At 34.0% G+C, this 19091-nt stretch overlaps 2 protein-coding genes across 2 annotated transcripts; one reads left to right on the plus strand and one right to left on the minus strand.

The window, feature by feature from the left end:
* Positions 1-402: 402 nt before the first annotated feature.
* On the minus strand, positions 403-11916 carry LOC133194077 (4-trimethylaminobutyraldehyde dehydrogenase-like). Its single transcript, XM_061330029.1, has 10 exons — positions 11832-11916; positions 9455-9627; positions 8027-8172; positions 6321-6450; positions 5080-5324; positions 4063-4170; positions 3760-3879; positions 2832-3020; positions 1769-1992; positions 403-1440 (listed from the first exon to the last, which is right to left on the minus strand). The coding sequence occupies exons 2-10, from the start codon at positions 9618-9620 to the stop codon at positions 1233-1235; spliced, it is 1536 nt and encodes a 511-aa protein (XP_061186013.1). The 5' UTR covers positions 9621-9627; positions 11832-11916; the 3' UTR covers positions 403-1232.
* A 1021-nt stretch (positions 11917-12937) lies between these two features.
* Positions 12938-18949, plus strand: LOC133193681 (aquaporin-11-like). The gene is made up of 3 exons (XM_061329634.1): positions 12938-13079; positions 17629-18277; positions 18604-18949. The coding sequence occupies exons 2-3, from the start codon at positions 17638-17640 to the stop codon at positions 18804-18806; spliced, it is 843 nt and encodes a 280-aa protein (XP_061185618.1). The 5' UTR covers positions 12938-13079; positions 17629-17637; the 3' UTR covers positions 18807-18949.
* The last annotated feature ends 142 nt before the right edge of the window (positions 18950-19091 follow it).

The following is a 19091-nucleotide window of genomic DNA, read 5'->3' on the forward strand; positions in this document are numbered from 1 at the left end:
TTTAGATCCTATAACCGATATTCGTTATTTCCAGTGTCTGCATTTTACAAGCTGAAAGCTGTTCTTTAATTTATCATGAGGAATGGTCGTATAAAGCATAAAAAAAATCATATGTTCATGTTTTAAGAAACTTAAGGTTTTTTGAGTTTTTTTAGAATATGAATTGATTTACAACACTTCTTGAGTATGTTGTAGCACAATACGTCTGAAGTTTCTCCTTCACAGCAGTTAATATTTAGGAGTAAGGATATGGGCTTGGTTGAACATTAACTGGACCCTGCAATATATCTTTGTAAGGATTTCAAAAATAAGTTTTGGAATCCAGTATAATTATGGTAAATCAAAAACTCTTTTCCATTGACTAGAATGTTAAAAGATTTTAAAATTGAAAGGTGATTTTAATAAATTTCATCTTTTGATTACCATACATATGTGGAATTAAAACTGAGTTCTTCAAGAAGTTGAAATAATGAACTGGATTAAAGATTGATCACTGTTCGTTTACATTATATAAGATCTTCTCTTGGTAAATAAATTTAGTCACTTGAAAGGGTCTTATCAAGTGTATTCTAGTAAAAAAAAAAAAAACAGGGGGTGCAATTTAAAATTGTTCAAACTACATAAAATGGAAATAATTGTATATGATAGGACAATGCCCTAGATGATTACCAAAAATCCGCATGCTCGAGGAATTGCTTGAGGGATGAATACCAGAATAACCAGGGGATTACATCATTATGAGGAGGGAAATTCCCTGGTCCCCTGGTCTTAGGGACAACCTTGTATTAAGATAATTATTATAACAATAAAAGTTAAAGAATTTAACTATAACTTCTTCTTACAGACTGTTCAACATAAAGACTTGTATAGGAATAAACAATAAGGGGATTAAGGGGAAGCATGCAAATTCTCATCATGGACACTAGATTGTTGTTAACTGGTTGTTTTAGGTTACATTTCATTTTCACAACAATATAACATACTACAATTACATATATATCATATTTCAAATTGATCAATATTATAAATGTGTTAAACATTATGAAGTTGAATAAAAAATATATCCTTCCAATTAATTTTGAAAATAAAGATCAATACATAATAACACATCATGCACACTTTCAATCTTGAAATCTGTGTGACATATGTATTTTCTTTTCTGAATGTACATTTCTGAATGTACAACATTACCTGGACATAGTAAACCATGACTCAAAACTCTTGATACAATTTTAAAATGGAGCATCCACGTCACCCATTTCCACATAGACAGACTTAACCTGTGTGTAGTAGTCCAACGTGTCAGGGCCATTTTCCCGACCTAATCCTGATTTCTTGTATCCTCCGAAGGGTACCCCTACAGGGTATACATTGTAGTTGTTAATGTATAGAGACCCTGCCTCTAGGGCTGAGGCGACACGGTATGCTCTCTGAAGGTTGCTGAAAGAGAAATAAATCTTGTTGAATCAAAAGAATGTATTCACTTTTCATACAAGTGAAATATAAAATACTCATCTTGGATGTATTTTCTGTAGATTCTGTTTACCATTCTACTATTAATTTTGCACCTTGCCATCATTTACCTATATCTTTAAGGTCAACTGCTTAAAAGAGGACAAAATTAGGGATATATATTTTGCAAAGGTTAACACCTTTCCTAACTGGTACAGTTCAGGATGCCCTCTTAATAAATGTAAAGTTGAACTTTCAACTCAATTAAAAAATCATGTTCATTGAAATGTTTTTCAAAATACTGAAATAAACCAACTTTGTAAAGATTCCAGCAGCTAGTCCAAACTCTGTATTGTTGGCACGACTGATGACTTCTTCCTCTGTGTCAAAAGTCAAAATGGACATGACGGATCCAAACACCTCGTCCTTGACCACAGTCATGTGATCCTCGCAGTTGACTAGAATACAGGGACTGACAAAGTATCCCCCCAAACTAGGGTCAGGATGTACTCTCTCACCCCCACACACCACAGAGGCACCCTAGGGTCAAAAGAGATACTAAGCTTATTTACAAAGATACAGTGAAACCTGTCTAATCTGACATGGACTTGGAGACAAATGCTTATGTACAAAGATACAGTGAAACCTCTCTAATCTGACATGGACTTGGATACAAATGCTTATGTACAAAGGTACAGTGAAACCTGTCTAATCCGACATGGGCTTGGAGACAAATGCTTATGTACAAAGATACAGTGAAACCTGTCTAATCCGACATGGACTTGGGAGACAAATTTTGTTTGGAATAGACAGGATGTTGGATTACACAATGTAAAAACATTGAAAACAGTGAAATGAGACTGAAAATAAAGGTCAAAATTCACAATGAAACGGATTGAAAAGGTGTCAGATTAGATAGTTTTCACTGTAAGTAAAATTTTCTGAACTTTGTAGTTGTACTATGTGAGTGTTTTTACTATCCTTTTTTTAAGTTATGTTGTTTTCAAACAAAATATGGTAAAACAAATAGAGACATATTTGAATGACCTTGGACATGTACTATATGAAATTATTTGAAGTCATTGATATTTTCCGTAAATTTTATAAAACGAATTCATCTTGATTTTTGCTATCTTAAAGCTAGTCCACATGGATTTTAATGGATTTCAAAAGGATACCTTCATTTATAAGCCTGTTACTCTTGAGTGCACTGTAAACATGGAAACTACTGCAAAAGGTACTTTTTGCAATTTTTGTCTACTATACATGATACTAGGATTGGAAGACCATATTGTGTTTAGGTTAAGTTTTGTAAATTTTTCACTTCAAATTACCCCCAATGATAATATTTTCTCGTTTGCAGAAACTTGTTCACTTACCTCTTTTTTGGCGATTTCGATGTAATGCATGACTTTGTCGAATTGCTCCTTACTAATTGTGGCTCCAACTGTTGTATCATCATGGAATGGGTTTCCAATCTTCATGCGTTTGGTCCTCTCTACCAGCCCTGCCAGAAATGGTCCCATAATGCTCTTGTGAACAAACACTCGAGTTCCATTCGAACAAACCTAATAAGAATCATTCTCTTAATCAGATTGATGAAACATGACATTGCCAAAATGAGAACACATTACTTTGCCTTTTATAAATTAGACATCAGTCATAAAGAGATGAAACTGAATTTTCCCTGCATTAAGACTTAAGATTTGACTTGTTTATTTATTAACACTTTAGATTAGACTTGTTCATTTGTTACAACTTAAAATTTGTCTTGTTCCTAAGTTCCATAGTTCAGAGTTAAGATTTTACTTGTTCCTTTGTTAAAACTTAGATTTAACATGTTCCTTTGTTAAGATTTAAGATTTGATTTGCCCCTGTGTTAAGACTTAATATTTGATTTACTTGTGTACTACATACTGTAAGACTTAAGATTTGACTTACTGGCGTGCTAAGACTTAAGATTTGACTTACGTGTGTGCTAAGACTTAAGATTTGATTTACTTGTGTACTAAGACTTAAGATTTAATTTACTTGTGTACTACTTAAAATTTGACTTACTTGTGTGCTAAGACTTAAGATTTCATTTACTTGTATGCTTAGACCTAAGATTTGACTTACTTGTGAGTTATGACTTAAGATTTGACTTATTTGTCCCTGTGTTAAGATTTCTAGAACTCAGGATGTTACTTGTCCCTGTGTTAAGATTGCTAGAACTCAAGATGTGACTTACTTGTCCCTGAGTTAAGATTTCTAGAACTTAAGATTTGACTTACTTGTCCCTGTGTTAAGACTTAAGATTTGACTTACTTGTCCCTGTGTTAGGAAGTTGGCTAGCATAGCTCCAGACACTGCATTGTGAAGATCAGCATCCTCAAATATAATACAAGGGGATTTCCCTCCCAATTCCAATGTCACATGTTTTATATCCTAAAAACATGGGTACCAGTTTTAAATGTATAATACTGAAAGACTCATCATACAATATGCAATTAATTATTTTATAATACTTTCTGTAAAGTTGAATAACAACTACATATATGATCAAATATTCAATCTGTTTTCAGCTGCATGTATATTTGAGGACATAATTAAAATTTACTGGACTGTTACCTTGGCACAGGTCTCCATAATTTTGCTGCCAGTTGGCACGCTGCCAGTGAATGACACCTTAGCAACATCAGGGTGAGAGGTTATCAGCCGTCCTGTCTCAGTCTCTCCCTAAATAACACACATACACACAACTGACATGTATTAACATAAATAACATTACAGTAAAACTCGGTTATAGCAAAGTTCTGGGAACCTGTCAGTTTGCTTTGCTATATCCGTAATTCGTTATATCCGTATAAGGAATTCTGAAAAGTATGCATAACCAATTCACAATATAGATTTTTTCATTCAAGTATGACTACCAAATGTATTTAGATAGTACGAAATACAAAATCAACCTTAGAGTTCAATAGTTTTCAGATGAATTGAGTTTCAAATGTAAATTCTTACAAAAAAAATGTCAGTTCAATATTTTGAAAATGTAGATCTTTGAAAATTCTCCGTAAAAGATGTAAAATTTGTAATTTTTAACTTCTAGGGGACACAAAATCAATTGGCTATAACCATAAATTACATAAATCTGAGTTTGTTATATCCGCAAAATTTTACTAAAATTGTTAAGAATTTTTCTGGGGATTGCAAAAAACTTTGCTACATGTATATCCTTGTTCCTACTAAACAAGTTTTACTGTATACAGTACATAATTTGCTATATCCGTATTTGTACTAAACAAATTTTACAGTATATACAGTCCTTAAATATAATACATATACATCCATTATTAGCAGTATAAAATTATTTTATGACTATTATAGACACAGTCAAACTCCTGATAAACTGTTGCCTAAGCTATTTTCAGCTTTGCTCTACCATTAATAAGATAAATCAACCTAACATATTTCCATAGACAGTCATTAAAAATATTAACAAGTAAAAAAGATTCCTCTTAACTCCACATCACAAAAACACAGACTTGTTTTACTCCATAGATTAATGTATACACACCTGTTTCACATTAAAGCAGCCATCAGGAAGCCCCACCTCCTTATAGATTACTGTATAACATAAGTACACACCTGTATCACATTATAGCACCCATCAGGAAGCCCAGCCTCCTTATAGGCCTCTCCTAACATGACAGCTGTCAGGGGGGTGAAAGGTGAAGGTTTAAACACAAAGGTGTTACCACAGGCAAGGGCGGGGCTGGATTTCCAGGAGGCCATCTGGAGGGGATAATTCCAGGCCCCTATACCCCCAACCACTCCCAAAGGCTCACGGACTGTGTAACTAAAGCTTCCATTGGATAGAGGTAGGAATTCACCTAAAAGAAAAAACAGAAACAGTGATAAGGGTGCCCAGCACCAGTGTGTGAACTTTTCCATGTATAACAAGAGGTCCATGGCCTACAGTGCTCACCTGAGTCCTGACAAATGAATTTTATATATGTAAAAAATGCAGTCTCTAAATGTCACCTTCACAATAAAATATTATTTGAACAAAATTAAAAAAAAACTTACAGTATATTAGGCTTGTTGTTAACTTTAAGCAAAAGGTCGATCGACCACAATGCTCACCTGAGTTTCTTTAATATAGTTCTATGTGAAATTTTGATCACCTATTGTGATGCCACCTTACCCTGGGGTCGTGAGTAGAACAGTTTAGAAACTACACTACCTCAGGAAGCTTTCACATAAATTTCATCTTTTCTGGTGTAGTGGTTCTTGAGAAGAAGATTTTCAACGATTTTTTCTTTGTACAGATAACTCTTGATGGCTCAAAATTCGATCTCTCAAAGTTCTCGATTGCTATAAGTGAGTCTTCGGTCAAAATTCTTTCCCTTTTATACCTAAGCATAACATCCAGTTAGACTAATTTTAAAAACTATCAACAAAAAAATTCCAGAATCTTGAAAACTCATACTCTTGAACTCGACATTTTTCCACTGTCCCACAGACACTGAGGTATTGAGAGGTACCTCCATATTTCAAAGTAAAGCTTTCATCACTTGATTGTGGCCCAAAGGGGGGTAATGATTTGAACAGTTTAGAATTTATGTCTGGAAGCTTTATAAATTTCATCTTTTCTTGTCCAGCAGCTCTCAAGATTTCTAATGATTTTTTTTTATCATATTTCAATGAAAAACTTTCATCCCCTTATTGTGGCCCCACCTCACCCCAGGGGGGCCATGAATTGAACAGCTTAATAATGACAAAAATAATGAGAAAAATAGACATCAAGAAAAAAAGTACCAAAAGAATTCTTACTCTCCGCAGATAATCATTGACTTAATCTAAATATAGCATATTCCTGCACCAACCTGAGATCCTGGCAGCGAGTCCCCCATAGTAATCTATTGTATCAGCACAACCTTGTATATCAAATCTCGCCTCCCAGATTGGCTTTCCTGTGTCTAAAACCTCCATCTGGGCAAACTTCTCCAGCCGCTCCTATATAAACAATTCGAAACATTGTAAAAAGATCTTCTTTTAACCAGCATTGTAATGCTTTATATTTTACTGGTAGATTTTGCAACAATAAATAAAATTCACTGAAAATAAACTCAATACTAGTAAACCTGACCATATGCTTACATGCAAGTTTGTGTGATTTACACATCAATAACATTCACAAACTGAAAAACATTCTTCTATTTACATTCAAAATGTTTAAAATCAACAAAAATATACAGCAAAACTGAATTTTGAATTTTTGAATTTTTTGTTACCCTATATTGCTACATTTACATCACCATCTCTTTAACCTTATTGTGACGTCACTTGTCCGAGTTTCTCCTTGTATATTTTTAAACTTGACTTTACACAAAAATGGTATTCCCATCAATTTCATAGTTGGTTTAGTAGAGAAACAGCAAATGTAAATACATGTATTCACTTATATTTCCTCTAAAAATAAGTAGCTTTATATTGGTAATTAGTTTCTATAGCAGTTATGATGCAATATACCATGGCATTCCAAAAATAATCCTCATGTGAAGAAAAAAACAGTATTCGGCCTAACTAACTAAAACATGATAATATAAATCGTTACAGTAAATTTCATTTTAAGTTTGACCCTGTGCATGTACAGATATAAACAGTATCCATGGGCAGATCTAAAGGGGGTTCAGGGTGCAGCTGCAACCCCCCCCCCCCTTTGGAATTTTTGGATTATTAAATTTCTTTTTAAAACTAACAAAACAATACCTTGGCCCCCCCCCCCCCCCCCCCCCCCAGGAAACACGGGACTCCTCTAAAAATGGTAAGAGATTCATCCATTTGATTAAAATTGGTTTAGAAAAGTGTCTTCTCCTACCAACCAATCAACCCCCCCTTCCCCAAAATAGGATTTTCAGGGTTGCTTAGTTTCCTTTTTTCTAAATCTGACATTTGTTATAGTTGTGGGGACCTCCCTCCCTGAAAAAAAAATCCTGAATCCACCCCTGCATAGAGCAAAATTTGTCTAATCTGGATACCTACCACTGGTTCCATAGAAAATAAACATTAAAAATAAATTTTAAAAAATAATAAATACATAAATACACACTCAATATTTGAAAACATTTTAAACAATTGGATTTACTGAAAGGGACTTAAAGACTGCATCATAATGAACAAGAATTTGGAATACACAACAGATTAGACAAGTTTTTCCATATATACACATATTTTTTTGGCACAGATTCAATCTAACAATGAATAACCTTTAGATTTTCACCTATTGATCTTTAATATTCTTCATGTAAAGACTCATTCATTATCTGAAATTGATCATTTGTCAATCAGACATAATTACATAAAGAATTCAATTAACAATTTCAATCTGAAAATTCCCAAATTGTGATAAAAAAAATTGCTGGGAAATTTTTCACCATAATTTAAAGAAGAAGAGTAAATTTTAAATCCTTTTATTGTAGCAATGAATACTAAGCCCTGCATACAGACAGATGGACTTGGCTATTCCTACATTCAACCCATACTTTGTTTCAAGAGGGAATATTAAATGACAGCTGATTATGTAGATTACCCTAATTATGTTTGCTGTTCTCTTGAGGACATTGCCCCGTTCGAACCCTGACAGCTTGGACCATGACCTGAAGGATTCCTTAGCTTGACCCACAGCTTCATCTACATCCTTCTGACCCGAGGAGGGCACTTGTCGTAAAACTTCATCTACAAAGAAAAGGAAGAAATTGCATTTTTAATGCAAGTTCTGGCAGAAATTTCTATTTCATCATAGCATCACTTCCAGCTTTTATTTTTTACACAATTTGCATGCAAAAGTTCAAATTATAAGCATAAATAACATATTCCTGATATCATAACAGGTAAACTAAGCTGTTATATTGATTCTTGCCACCTTGTTAAATCTTTATCTTCTCTTTGAATTAATTCAAGGATTAATTATCATATTTAAAGAAGCAAAGACATGGCATCAACATTATGTAGAGATGTCAGATATCAACATCATGTAGAGATGTCAGACATCAACATCATGTAGTGATGTCAGACATCAACATCATGTAGAGATGCCAGACATCAACATCATGTAGAGATGTCAGACATCAACATCATGTAGAGATGACAGACATCAAATAAATATCATGTAGAGATGTCAGATATCAACATCATGTAGAGATGTCAGATATCAACATCAGGTAGAGATGTCAGATATCAACATCAGGTAGAGATGTCAGATATCAACATCAGGTAGAGATGTCAGATATCAAATCAATGTCATGTAGAGATGTCAGTTATCAACATCATGTAGAGATGTCAGACATCAACATCATGTAGAGATGTCAGACATCAACATCATGTAGATATGTCAGATATCAACATCAAGTAGAGATGTCAGATATCAAATCAATATCATGTAGAGATGTCAGTCATCAACATCATGTAGAGATGTCAGACATCAACATCATGTAGAGATGTCAGACATCAACATCATGTAGAGATGTCAGACATCAACATCATGTAGAGATGACACACATCAAATCAATATCATGTAGAGATGTCAGATATCAACATCATGTAGAGATGTCAGACATCAACATTATGTTGAGATGTCAGATATCAACATCATGTAGAGATGTCAGACATCAACATCATGTAGAGATCACAGACATCAACATCATGTAGAGATGTCAGATATCAACATCATGTAGAGATGTCAGACATCAACATCATGTAGAGATGTCAGACATCAACATCATGTAGAGATGTCAGATATCAACAACATGTAGAGATGTCAGACAGCATGTAGAGATGTCAGATATCAACATCATGTAGAGATGCCAGACATCAACATCATGTAGAGATGTCCAACATCAACATCATGTAGAGATGTCAGACATCAACAACATGTAGATATGTCTAGGCTAAACTTAGGAAAAGAAGGACATTCATTTTCTAACATATGAACTATTTATTTGGATTGAATGGACTTCACCTGTTGCTGGATACTTCAGGTCAAATTTTCCAGCAGTGTCTGTCGGGTCACAGCGTCTACCCTGGAGGAAGTTCAAAGGTTGCTGGACCTGGGGAGAGGAACCAGTGACCGTCACCACATGTAGACTGCGATGGAAACAACGAGCAAATGGACAGGGTCTTAACATCTTCAGTCTGCAACAATATTTACATTTGTCATGTGTATATATAAATACCATGCATCTCCAACAGTTTAAGAACTTAAAATAAACATGAATAGCTGACTTTGTGATGGTACATCAAAATGAAGATTATTGCATTATGATACATTAGACGGGGGGATAAATCAAGGCAACTTTTAAGATCATAGAATCCAACCTATAGCTGCTAGGCTAGATAGCTTGGTCTGCTAAATTCACTGTCTGAATTAATGTTTGTTATGATTATGATGAGTCTAGCATACTGTTCATGATCATAGCTGCTACATTCTTGAACGTTGCCCAGCACTATCAAAGTGGATCAATTAGCTTAGATAAAGAAAAAATATAACATTTTTAAAACACCTAACACCTTGAATTAGAAAAAAAAGAACTTTAAGCCTAGATCCAAAAATAAAATACAGTTGAACTTCGATCGGTATCTTGAACACCGATATCTCGAATACGATGGATATGTCAAAGTGGTTTTGAAAAGTCCCAAACCACATATTCTTTAAGTATTTTACCCTCATTGATATCTCTCAGTTTTTTTCTCAGTCCCATCAAATTTGAGATAACGAGGTTTGACTGTAATAAAACAATCGTGAGTAAAGTAAATCAAGGATTCTTTAATTATGGTCTAAAAGAAAATTCTTCAGTGTTTTGTTTTACTTAATTAAATGACAAACAAAAAATGAAGAATAAAACTCAGTGTTCAAAGCATCTTAAAAACTAGAGATCTTATTTTTGGAAAAAAAGTGTAATTTCAACTTGGAATTAAGTTCCAGAGGTTTCAATAATTTTGAAGTGAAGAGGTGAATTTATCCATTTGAAGAGTCTGTTTTAAAATTATTTTCAATAATTATAATAGTTTATTTTACCAATTATGAAACTTAAAGCACTGCATGCCAATCATTAAAACAGTGATAAATCGCCTCTTGCCACCCTTATTGAACAGGTCTAGGTGGCCTCCATTATTGGGACACCACCTACCAGACTTTTCATAACAAAGGCACTTAAGAGCCATTCTCTGTAATGACTTGAAACTTTATATAGGAGCTGTGGCACGCATAGTCTCAGAATTTCCCTAAACTCTCTATGATGAAAGTCTTTGATATCGTAATCTCAAATTAGGAAATAATTGGTTGCTATATGTCAAGGTTACTATGGCAACGAACCATAAAGTCTGAAAAATGCCATATTTTTCAACATGTTCAATCCCATAGTTAACGTTTGCAGCAGTGCAAACAAGTGGCAGTTATATGACTAATTCCAAAAGCTGAAGTCCAGATGTCTTGAATGCATGAAAAACATTTGGGAATTTAAATCAGCTAATATACAAGTAATGAAGTTACTATGGAAACAAAGTATTCAAAAATATAATTTCATTCATTCATTTTTATAAAGTCATACACTCAAATATAATAAATAATTTCACATTTCAAAAAAAAAATCAAATATAATCCAGTACATTTTTTCCATGGTTACACTGCAAAGTAGCAGTTACTTTTAATTTTTCTTATGTTATCTGTGTTACAAGGTCCTAGCAAAGTATGTCATTGCATTTGCCAGTCTTGAATTTCAATGATTACTAGCTTCTCTGTGACTAGCATACACAATCTTTACATTTTTTTATCATATCATTACACCTTTTTGTCAATGTATATGTAAATTGTTAATAATATACATGTACTGGTCAGAAAGTAAATCTTTATGAATGGGTTGCTAAAAATGACATTATAAAACTTTAGTGGTGTTGGTGATTTATTCTATTTTCAACAATCAATTTATTTGACAATTTCTACTTGAAGCACTTCTGTGGATTTCTGATTTTATCGTATCTTTTAATTAAGATGTTTCAAAATACATATGTTCAACCTATTCCCTTTAGAGATGTAGGCGAAAGCCTGTCCACTTCTCTAAAGAGAATAACGTTCAAGCAAATAATTAAAACTCAAACATAAACTGTTCACACACCGATTAAACAGATAAGAAGGTATATCCAGCAGGGACCTAACTTATATAGGTCCCTGCTGGCTATACCCTCTTATCTGTTTAATCATGTAAACAAAACGTGATATTGATAAACTTAACGTTACATGTAGATGTGTTTGTTTCTGCTGAACATGTATCTAACCATCGTAAAACCTTTAAAATTATTTAATTCTTTTATTAATTAACTTTTTTCTTTGGTGCACTTACTTCTTCGATATATTTCCTATAGAATTTGAATTCCTTTTATTTTCTGTCAACTCTAGACTGAAGGAAATTCAGAATACCCACCGGTACGCTTTTCTACCTTCTCTACTAGAGAGTCCGTCGTGAAGGATAACTCTGGCTGGATGTACTTTTTTTAATTCTTAAAAAGGTAACAGATATAAGATCATTAAATAAATAATGATCATAAGTATGTTCATGCTTATAAATTGGATTGGGTGTTTTACATAGCAGGAATAATCTTTTTTTTTTATATTTTCATAATACAGTGGCAAAAATAAGGCAGAAGTTGAGCCTTTTGTGTAATTTTAAAAAGGAAATTAGAGTAGAGTAATAGGTATCATTTTATTACTTTATTTTAGGTTAAAATTATCGAAATTTAGAAACAAACATATACCATCTTTTTTATCAATGATTAACCTCCTGTTTTTTTTTTTAAAATACAACATGAAAAATTAAAGAACCTGAAAACCTAAGCTTCGAGAGCTACATCCATAGTGACTCTTAAGCTTGACCTTGGATTCCCTTTTCTTCAACACTGAAACATCGATGTAAGCACTCATTTTATTATTTTTATTTTTATTTTCCCCCGAAAGTAATGATTGTTTTGGTTATATTACAAATAAAACACTTTCGAGCTTAAAACACTCAAAATATGCTGTTTATCAATGTAACACACGCCAAAAAGAGTCAGAAAAAACATTTTATTCCTGTTATAGCAAAATAATAGCCGTGAACATTTTTTAAAATATTTTTTGGCTTAATTTTTTTTTTAAATTTATAAAATCTTCCAGAAACATTTTATTTAAAGGAAATATATTTTAGATGGAATTTGAAAATGAAATTTAATTAAAAAAATGTTTATAATAATAAGATGCAAGCTTTGATAGGTATAAAGGATATAAGCATGAAGCATGCGTGTGTGTGAGGGTGTGTGTGTTAATTATCAGGTAAAACTAACAATTTTCCTTTCCGTGCCTCATTCATTAAGCCTGGATAGCTACCAAGATGTCATATCTATTGTGCTAAATATAAATATTCTCTTTATTTATAGCGATGTACGAACTTTGCAACTGCCTTAACGAACTACAGATGCTGGTTTTCACAATTTTGCACAACTTGTAGCTAGCACGATAATGGAGGAATAGAATTTCATGGAGAAATAAAATAACTAATTCATCGGAGGCCGGAAATTAATACAATTGGACAATACGCATATATAAACATAATCCGGTAAGTTGTTTACACTCAAAATGAAATATCATTCAAGCATTGCAAGGTATGGACGTAGTGTTCATGTATTTAAAGATCACGTGCACACGAACCTAACAAGCTGCACCGCGGTATGCAGGTGCGTACAGAACGACTGTAAATTTCTACAATAGAAATGCATGTGGAATATGTTAAAATATGTGTAGTATCTTTCTACACCTTTTGCATGCATTATTACATCACTAAACACAAGTTTCAAATAATTAAATATACAAACCAATTATCTTCTTATAAGATACATATATGCATAACATTTCTGTTATACTCTAAATTTGAAGAAACAGATTTGATTTGGTTTGAAATATTTTATTGACTTTAAATTACAATTGGGATCGGGCAAAAGTTCTTAAAACTTAAATCGCCCTTTCCCTACATGTGGATTAAATCAAACATTTTTACACACATGGATCTCAGCTTAAAATGAATAAACACAGAAAATATAATAATCAGAAGATAAAATATTCTATAGGCCGGATATGTACAGTCCCCTTTGCTCTTGTGGAAGATTGGGGGATACCCATCGTCATTTCTCTCATGCAAAAAATATACAGAAGCCAGAAAAGACTTTTTCGACAAATTTATGCGAATGAGGAAAATGAATCGCTAAATAATGACGAGAATGAATTAATATACCTTTTTTTAATTGTTCAAACATTTATTAAAAAGTCAGGTGTTTGGGCTGTTGCAATAATTACTTCTTGCGATTTTTGTATTATATAATCAACGTAAGAAACACATTTCATGTACCCAGGCTATCGAAAAGTATTTAACCGACATCTTCTTTAACAACCATGCAGAAAAGGTTACCATCTGGTTTGTCAACAAAGTGAACTAAGCGTAATATGTAATTATGTCACCCGAACGAAATCGGGGGACATATTGCTTATTGTGCGCCTGTAAATAACGTTGTCCGCAGACTTTCTCGCAGATGGCTGGGACAATCATGCTGAAACTTTCCATAAAAGATGATGACCAGCTGTATAGTCATGAAGTGAACATTTTCAGTTTCAACATGGCTACCGTTGCAATGGAAATGTATTACTTGCATATGAATAATTTCATTCAACGGTAGTTAGAATTATTTAAATTTAATTTCCATCGTTTTTATTAATTTCGAAAATCCTGAGATCCGCTCCCACAGGTGCGTGAAGGCCTCATCACTACTGTACACAAAACATTCAACACACCGGAAATGTTCATGATTCTTCTTATCAAAGAAAGTTTACAAATAGTTCATCATCTCATAAAGAAGTCCCTGGTCTATGAAAAAAATGCCCGAACTGAAGAAGAAAATTCAGGAATTATTTTGCTTCAGCCGTGTTTCGACGTGAACCTGGCATTCTGTTAATTAAGGTCTTTCGTCTTCTAATGAAGACCTTCTTGTTATTCTAGGATATCCGAGAAAAATTAAGAATTTTATCTTTCACCAATCGGATCTCTCAAAAACAATTTTCTTCTACAAATTACCTTGTATATAAGCATTGAACGATCTTACGGTTTCTGGTTCAGTTCGGGGTGCCATACGGTATTACTTGCAATAGCAGATTTTCTAGATTTTCTTTCCTTTTTATATAAATTAATTGTCTGGAACGTTTTGCACTGTCATGTTGATAAAATTAGATTTCTTCAAAATGGTAAACAGATAAGATACGATAAGATACGATAAGCATCATGCTGACCTTTTCACCATTCGACATCTTCTTACAGCACGTAAAATGAAACCCGGCCTAATTAGAGAGGACCTAGTTATAACCGATTACATAAATATTTCAAGTAACAGGTAACCTTTGACAAATAAACTTCATCCAGGTACTTAATTCTGTGTATCAGTTATAAATTCTGTTTATCGGTTATAAATCTGTGTATCAGTTATAGGTTATAAATTCTGTGTATCAGTTATAAGTTATAAATTCTGTGTACTAGTCATAAATTCTGTGTATCACCCAGTTATAAATTCTGTGTATCAGTTATAGGTTATAAATTCTGTGTATCAGTTATAAATTCTGTTTATCGGTTATAAATTCTGTGTATCAGTTATAGGTTATAAATTCTGTGTATAAATTCTGTGTACTAGTCATAAATTCTGTGTATCACCCAGTTATAAATTCTGTGTATCAGATATAAATTCTGTGTATCAATATGTTAATATACATTTTGACGGACAATGTTGCTGCGGTCACCGAGTGTGAAAAAAATCGTTATACTTACCATAATTCCTAAATGTACCTCCCTTCTTGTCCATTGCACAAAATCAGTATGGTTTGCCATCGAAAGAATCGATTTTTTTGTGAAATTCTTTCAAAAGGTTACTCCTCCAATTTTCATCCGATTTCAAAAAAACAAACAAACAAACAAACAAACAAACAAGATGTGTTTGTGAAACACTGATGTATGGAAGCTTATGGCGAAGGTTAAAGTTTCTCAAATGCAAGTCAAATCCAGGCCAAAAGATAAAAAAAATGTTTGTACCCAAAGAAAGGTCTTGTCTCAAGGAATATACCTGTGAAATTTGAAAGCCCTAGCTGCAACTGTTCAAAAGTTATGGCGAATGTTAAAGCTTTTTAAAAGTAAGTAAAACGTCAAGGTCAAGGTCAAAGTGGTTGGTATCCAAAGGAAGATCTTGTCAAAAGGATTACATATGTGAAGTATGAAAGCCCTAGCACCAACCATTCAAAAGTTATGGCCAAGGTTTAAGTTTTTCGAAAGAAGGTCAAACTCCTATGTCAAGGTCAAAGGGTCAAAATGGTTGGTATCTAAAGGAAGGCCTTGTCACAAGGATTACATATGTGAAGTATGAAAGCCCTAGCATCAACCCTTCAAAAGTAATGGCCAATGTTAAAGTTTTTCAAAAGTAGGCCAAACTCCTATGTCAAGGTCAAAGTGGTTGATATCCAGAGGAAGGTCTTGTCACAAGAAATACACATGTGAAGTATGAAAGTCCAAGCACCAGCTGTTTAAAAGTTATGGCCAAGGTTTATGTTTTTCAAAAGTAGGTCAAACTCCAAGGTCAAGGTCAAAAGGTCAAAGTTGTTGGTATCCAGAGGAAGGTCTTGTCACAAAAAATACACATGTGAAGTTTGAAACCCCAAGCACCAACTGTTCAGAAGTTATGACCAAGGTTAAAGTCTCATAAAATTTTGCAAAAGTGGGTCAAACTCCAAGGTCAAGGTCAAAAGGTCAAATATGATGGTACCCAAAGAAAGGTCTTGTCACAATGAATACACTGTATTGAAATATGAAAGACATAGCTCCAACCAATCAAAAGTTATGGGCAAGGTTAAAGTTGACAACAGACAAACAGGACAAAAACAATACACCCCCAGGATCTTTCGATCCCGATGCATAAAAACTGCTACACAAGAAGACTGTACTAAGATAATCTTTTTTTTTCAGTGGATCACTCTTGAACTAGTCTTGTTTGACTTTAAAAATAAAACATGGCGTCGCACAAACTCTGTAAGGTGTAAGATTCTGTATTGCGTTTTTTTATGCCCCCGGATCGAAAGATACCGGGGGTATATTGTTTTTGTCCTGTTTGTCTGTTTGTTTGTCTGTCTGTTGTCAACATTAACTTTGCCCATAACTTTTGATTGGTTGTAGCTATGACTTTCATATTTCACATGTGTATTCCTTGTGACAAGACCTTTCTTTGGGTTCCATCAAATTTGACATTTTGACCTTGACTTTGGAGTTTGACCTACTTTTGCAAAATTTTATGAGACTTTAATCTTGGCCATAACTTCAAAACAGTTGGTGCGTGGGGTTTCAAACTTCACATGTGTATTCTTTGTGACAAGACCTTCCTTCGGATACCAACAACTTTGACCTTGACTTTGGAGTTTGACCCACTTTTGAAAAACTTTAACCTTGGCCATAACTTTTGAACGGTTGGAACAGGGCTTTCATACTTCACATATGTAATCCTTCTGACATCACCTTCCTTTGGATACCTTTGGATACCAACCACTTTGACCCTTTGACCCTATATTCCTCGAGACAAGACCTTTCTTTGGGTACCAACATTTTTTTATCTTTTGGCCTGGATTTTGACTTGCATTTGAGAAACTTTAACCTTCGCCATAAGCTGCCATGAGGGGCATCAGTGTTTCACAAACACATCTTGTTTTATTATTTCATTGAAGGAGTGTTGTCAAGATCACTTAAAATAGAATTATCTGATTTTTTTCGGCCATTTTTTACCCTCTTACAATATATGCCTGATATCAATAATTTTGATTCTATAATTCATCTGTGTATCAACTTGTATTAAAATCAGATCAAAACTAAGGCGTACAAATGGAGGTAATTTTTGGAAAAGATTGTTCTCGATTTTTTTTCACAACTCATCCATTGTGACCTATAAGTGGTTCCACAATGCATAATCACACAAAAGATCGTTCATAGAAACTCATCTTCCTTTGATAAAAAGGGTGTTATAAGAAATTGTTTTTCCATGGCAATTAATTATACATTTGTACATGTACATTTAAAAATCTTTTTTCCCCTTCAGAGAGCAAAAATGTGGCGGAATCTATGGAAACTAGCGCTTGGTACAGACATTGCAGACGATGAATTTTTCGAACCATTTTCGGCAAGCCTTGTGTACTTCTCGTTTGTAATGGGCTTAGGGATTATTCTCCGGATTCTCAATAGAATGTTTTCTCCGGAAGCTCTCAAAGAATACATTGCGGATTTCCTTGCTACAATGGAAATGTGTGCCTACTTCTTTGAGAACAATTTCATTTTTAAGCATTACGGCTCCGTATGGCTGTTTATCGCTGTTGTTATTGAGTGTTTCATCGCCAACAGGACATATTTTGGTGCGTCTGAAAATCCAGTTAAAGCTTTTTACCAATTCTGTAACTGCGAAATAGGACTCACCACAGCCGTTCTAAAAATAGCAGTGCAAACCCTAGCAGGTTTAGCCTCGTATCGGTTGGCAAAATTAGTTTGGTCCCTTGATCTGGTTCCCGACCACAGAGAAAGATTTTACGAACAAGAGTGCGCTTCTGACCTTAACGTGACCTTTGTTGTAGGCATGTTGGTGGAGTTTGGTGCCACTCTAATTGACACGTGGTTAGGGATGCAAGTGTTGATGAAAAATTCAATAGTGGATGAATTAATAAAACTAAGCAATGGATCCCTAATGATTGTAATGGGTAAGTTGGTGAGAAAATCAGCCCCTATATAGCTGAATGTGAAACACTGGTGGTCGATAGTATATTGACTATTAAGAGTAATTCCAATGATTATTTTGAGATGGAGCAACTAGGCCTAGCGTGTGATAAAGGAATTATACATTTTCTTTGTAGTTTTACTTTCAAACTTCAGTCGAACCAAAACTTTTAGCAGAGATTGTCAGCTGTAAATATTCTTCGGTCTAGCTGTTAACGTTATCTGCAAAAGAAATAATTATATTAAAGACCTATCCTCTCCCATTATTCTTAGAATACTCACTGATAACCTCAATGTTATCATGTTCCAGGGATTAACCTCACCGGAATGTACTTTAACCCAGCTATGGCCACCGGGCACCTGTTTGGCTGTAAGGGGACGGAGGCATGGGAACACTTTGTGGTTTACTGGATCGGGCCGTTCATTGGCTGCTTCCTGGCCATGGTTTTAGACCGGATGTTACACATCGACGCCACTGCCACACCGCTCGACCAATCAAAAAAGAAAGAATAAGAGGCGATATCTTTGTCCCGTGATTTTTTAAATATAGATTCCCAAGCATTCCCTATTGTATTGTTAAATATGACTGAAAATCATCCTTTATTTCATGTTGAAAATATATGTTAATGTTTTCCCCATAAAGGATTGTTACAGAATGTGTATATACTTATTACATTTATCTTCTGTCCAACTTAACGATAGTAGAGAAGAAAGTGAGGGAGGAATATAGGAAAAATTATAAAGATTCGGAGGTAATGCAGTAAATAATAAATTAAAAGTTAGCAAAAAAAATGTCAG

Source organism: Saccostrea echinata, unplaced genomic scaffold (assembly GCF_033153115.1).
Source record: "Saccostrea echinata isolate AGI-Se365-2 ecotype Australia unplaced genomic scaffold, CSIRO_AGI_Sech_v1 ptg000028l, whole genome shotgun sequence".
Lineage (NCBI taxonomy): Eukaryota > Metazoa > Mollusca > Bivalvia > Ostreida > Ostreidae > Saccostrea > Saccostrea echinata.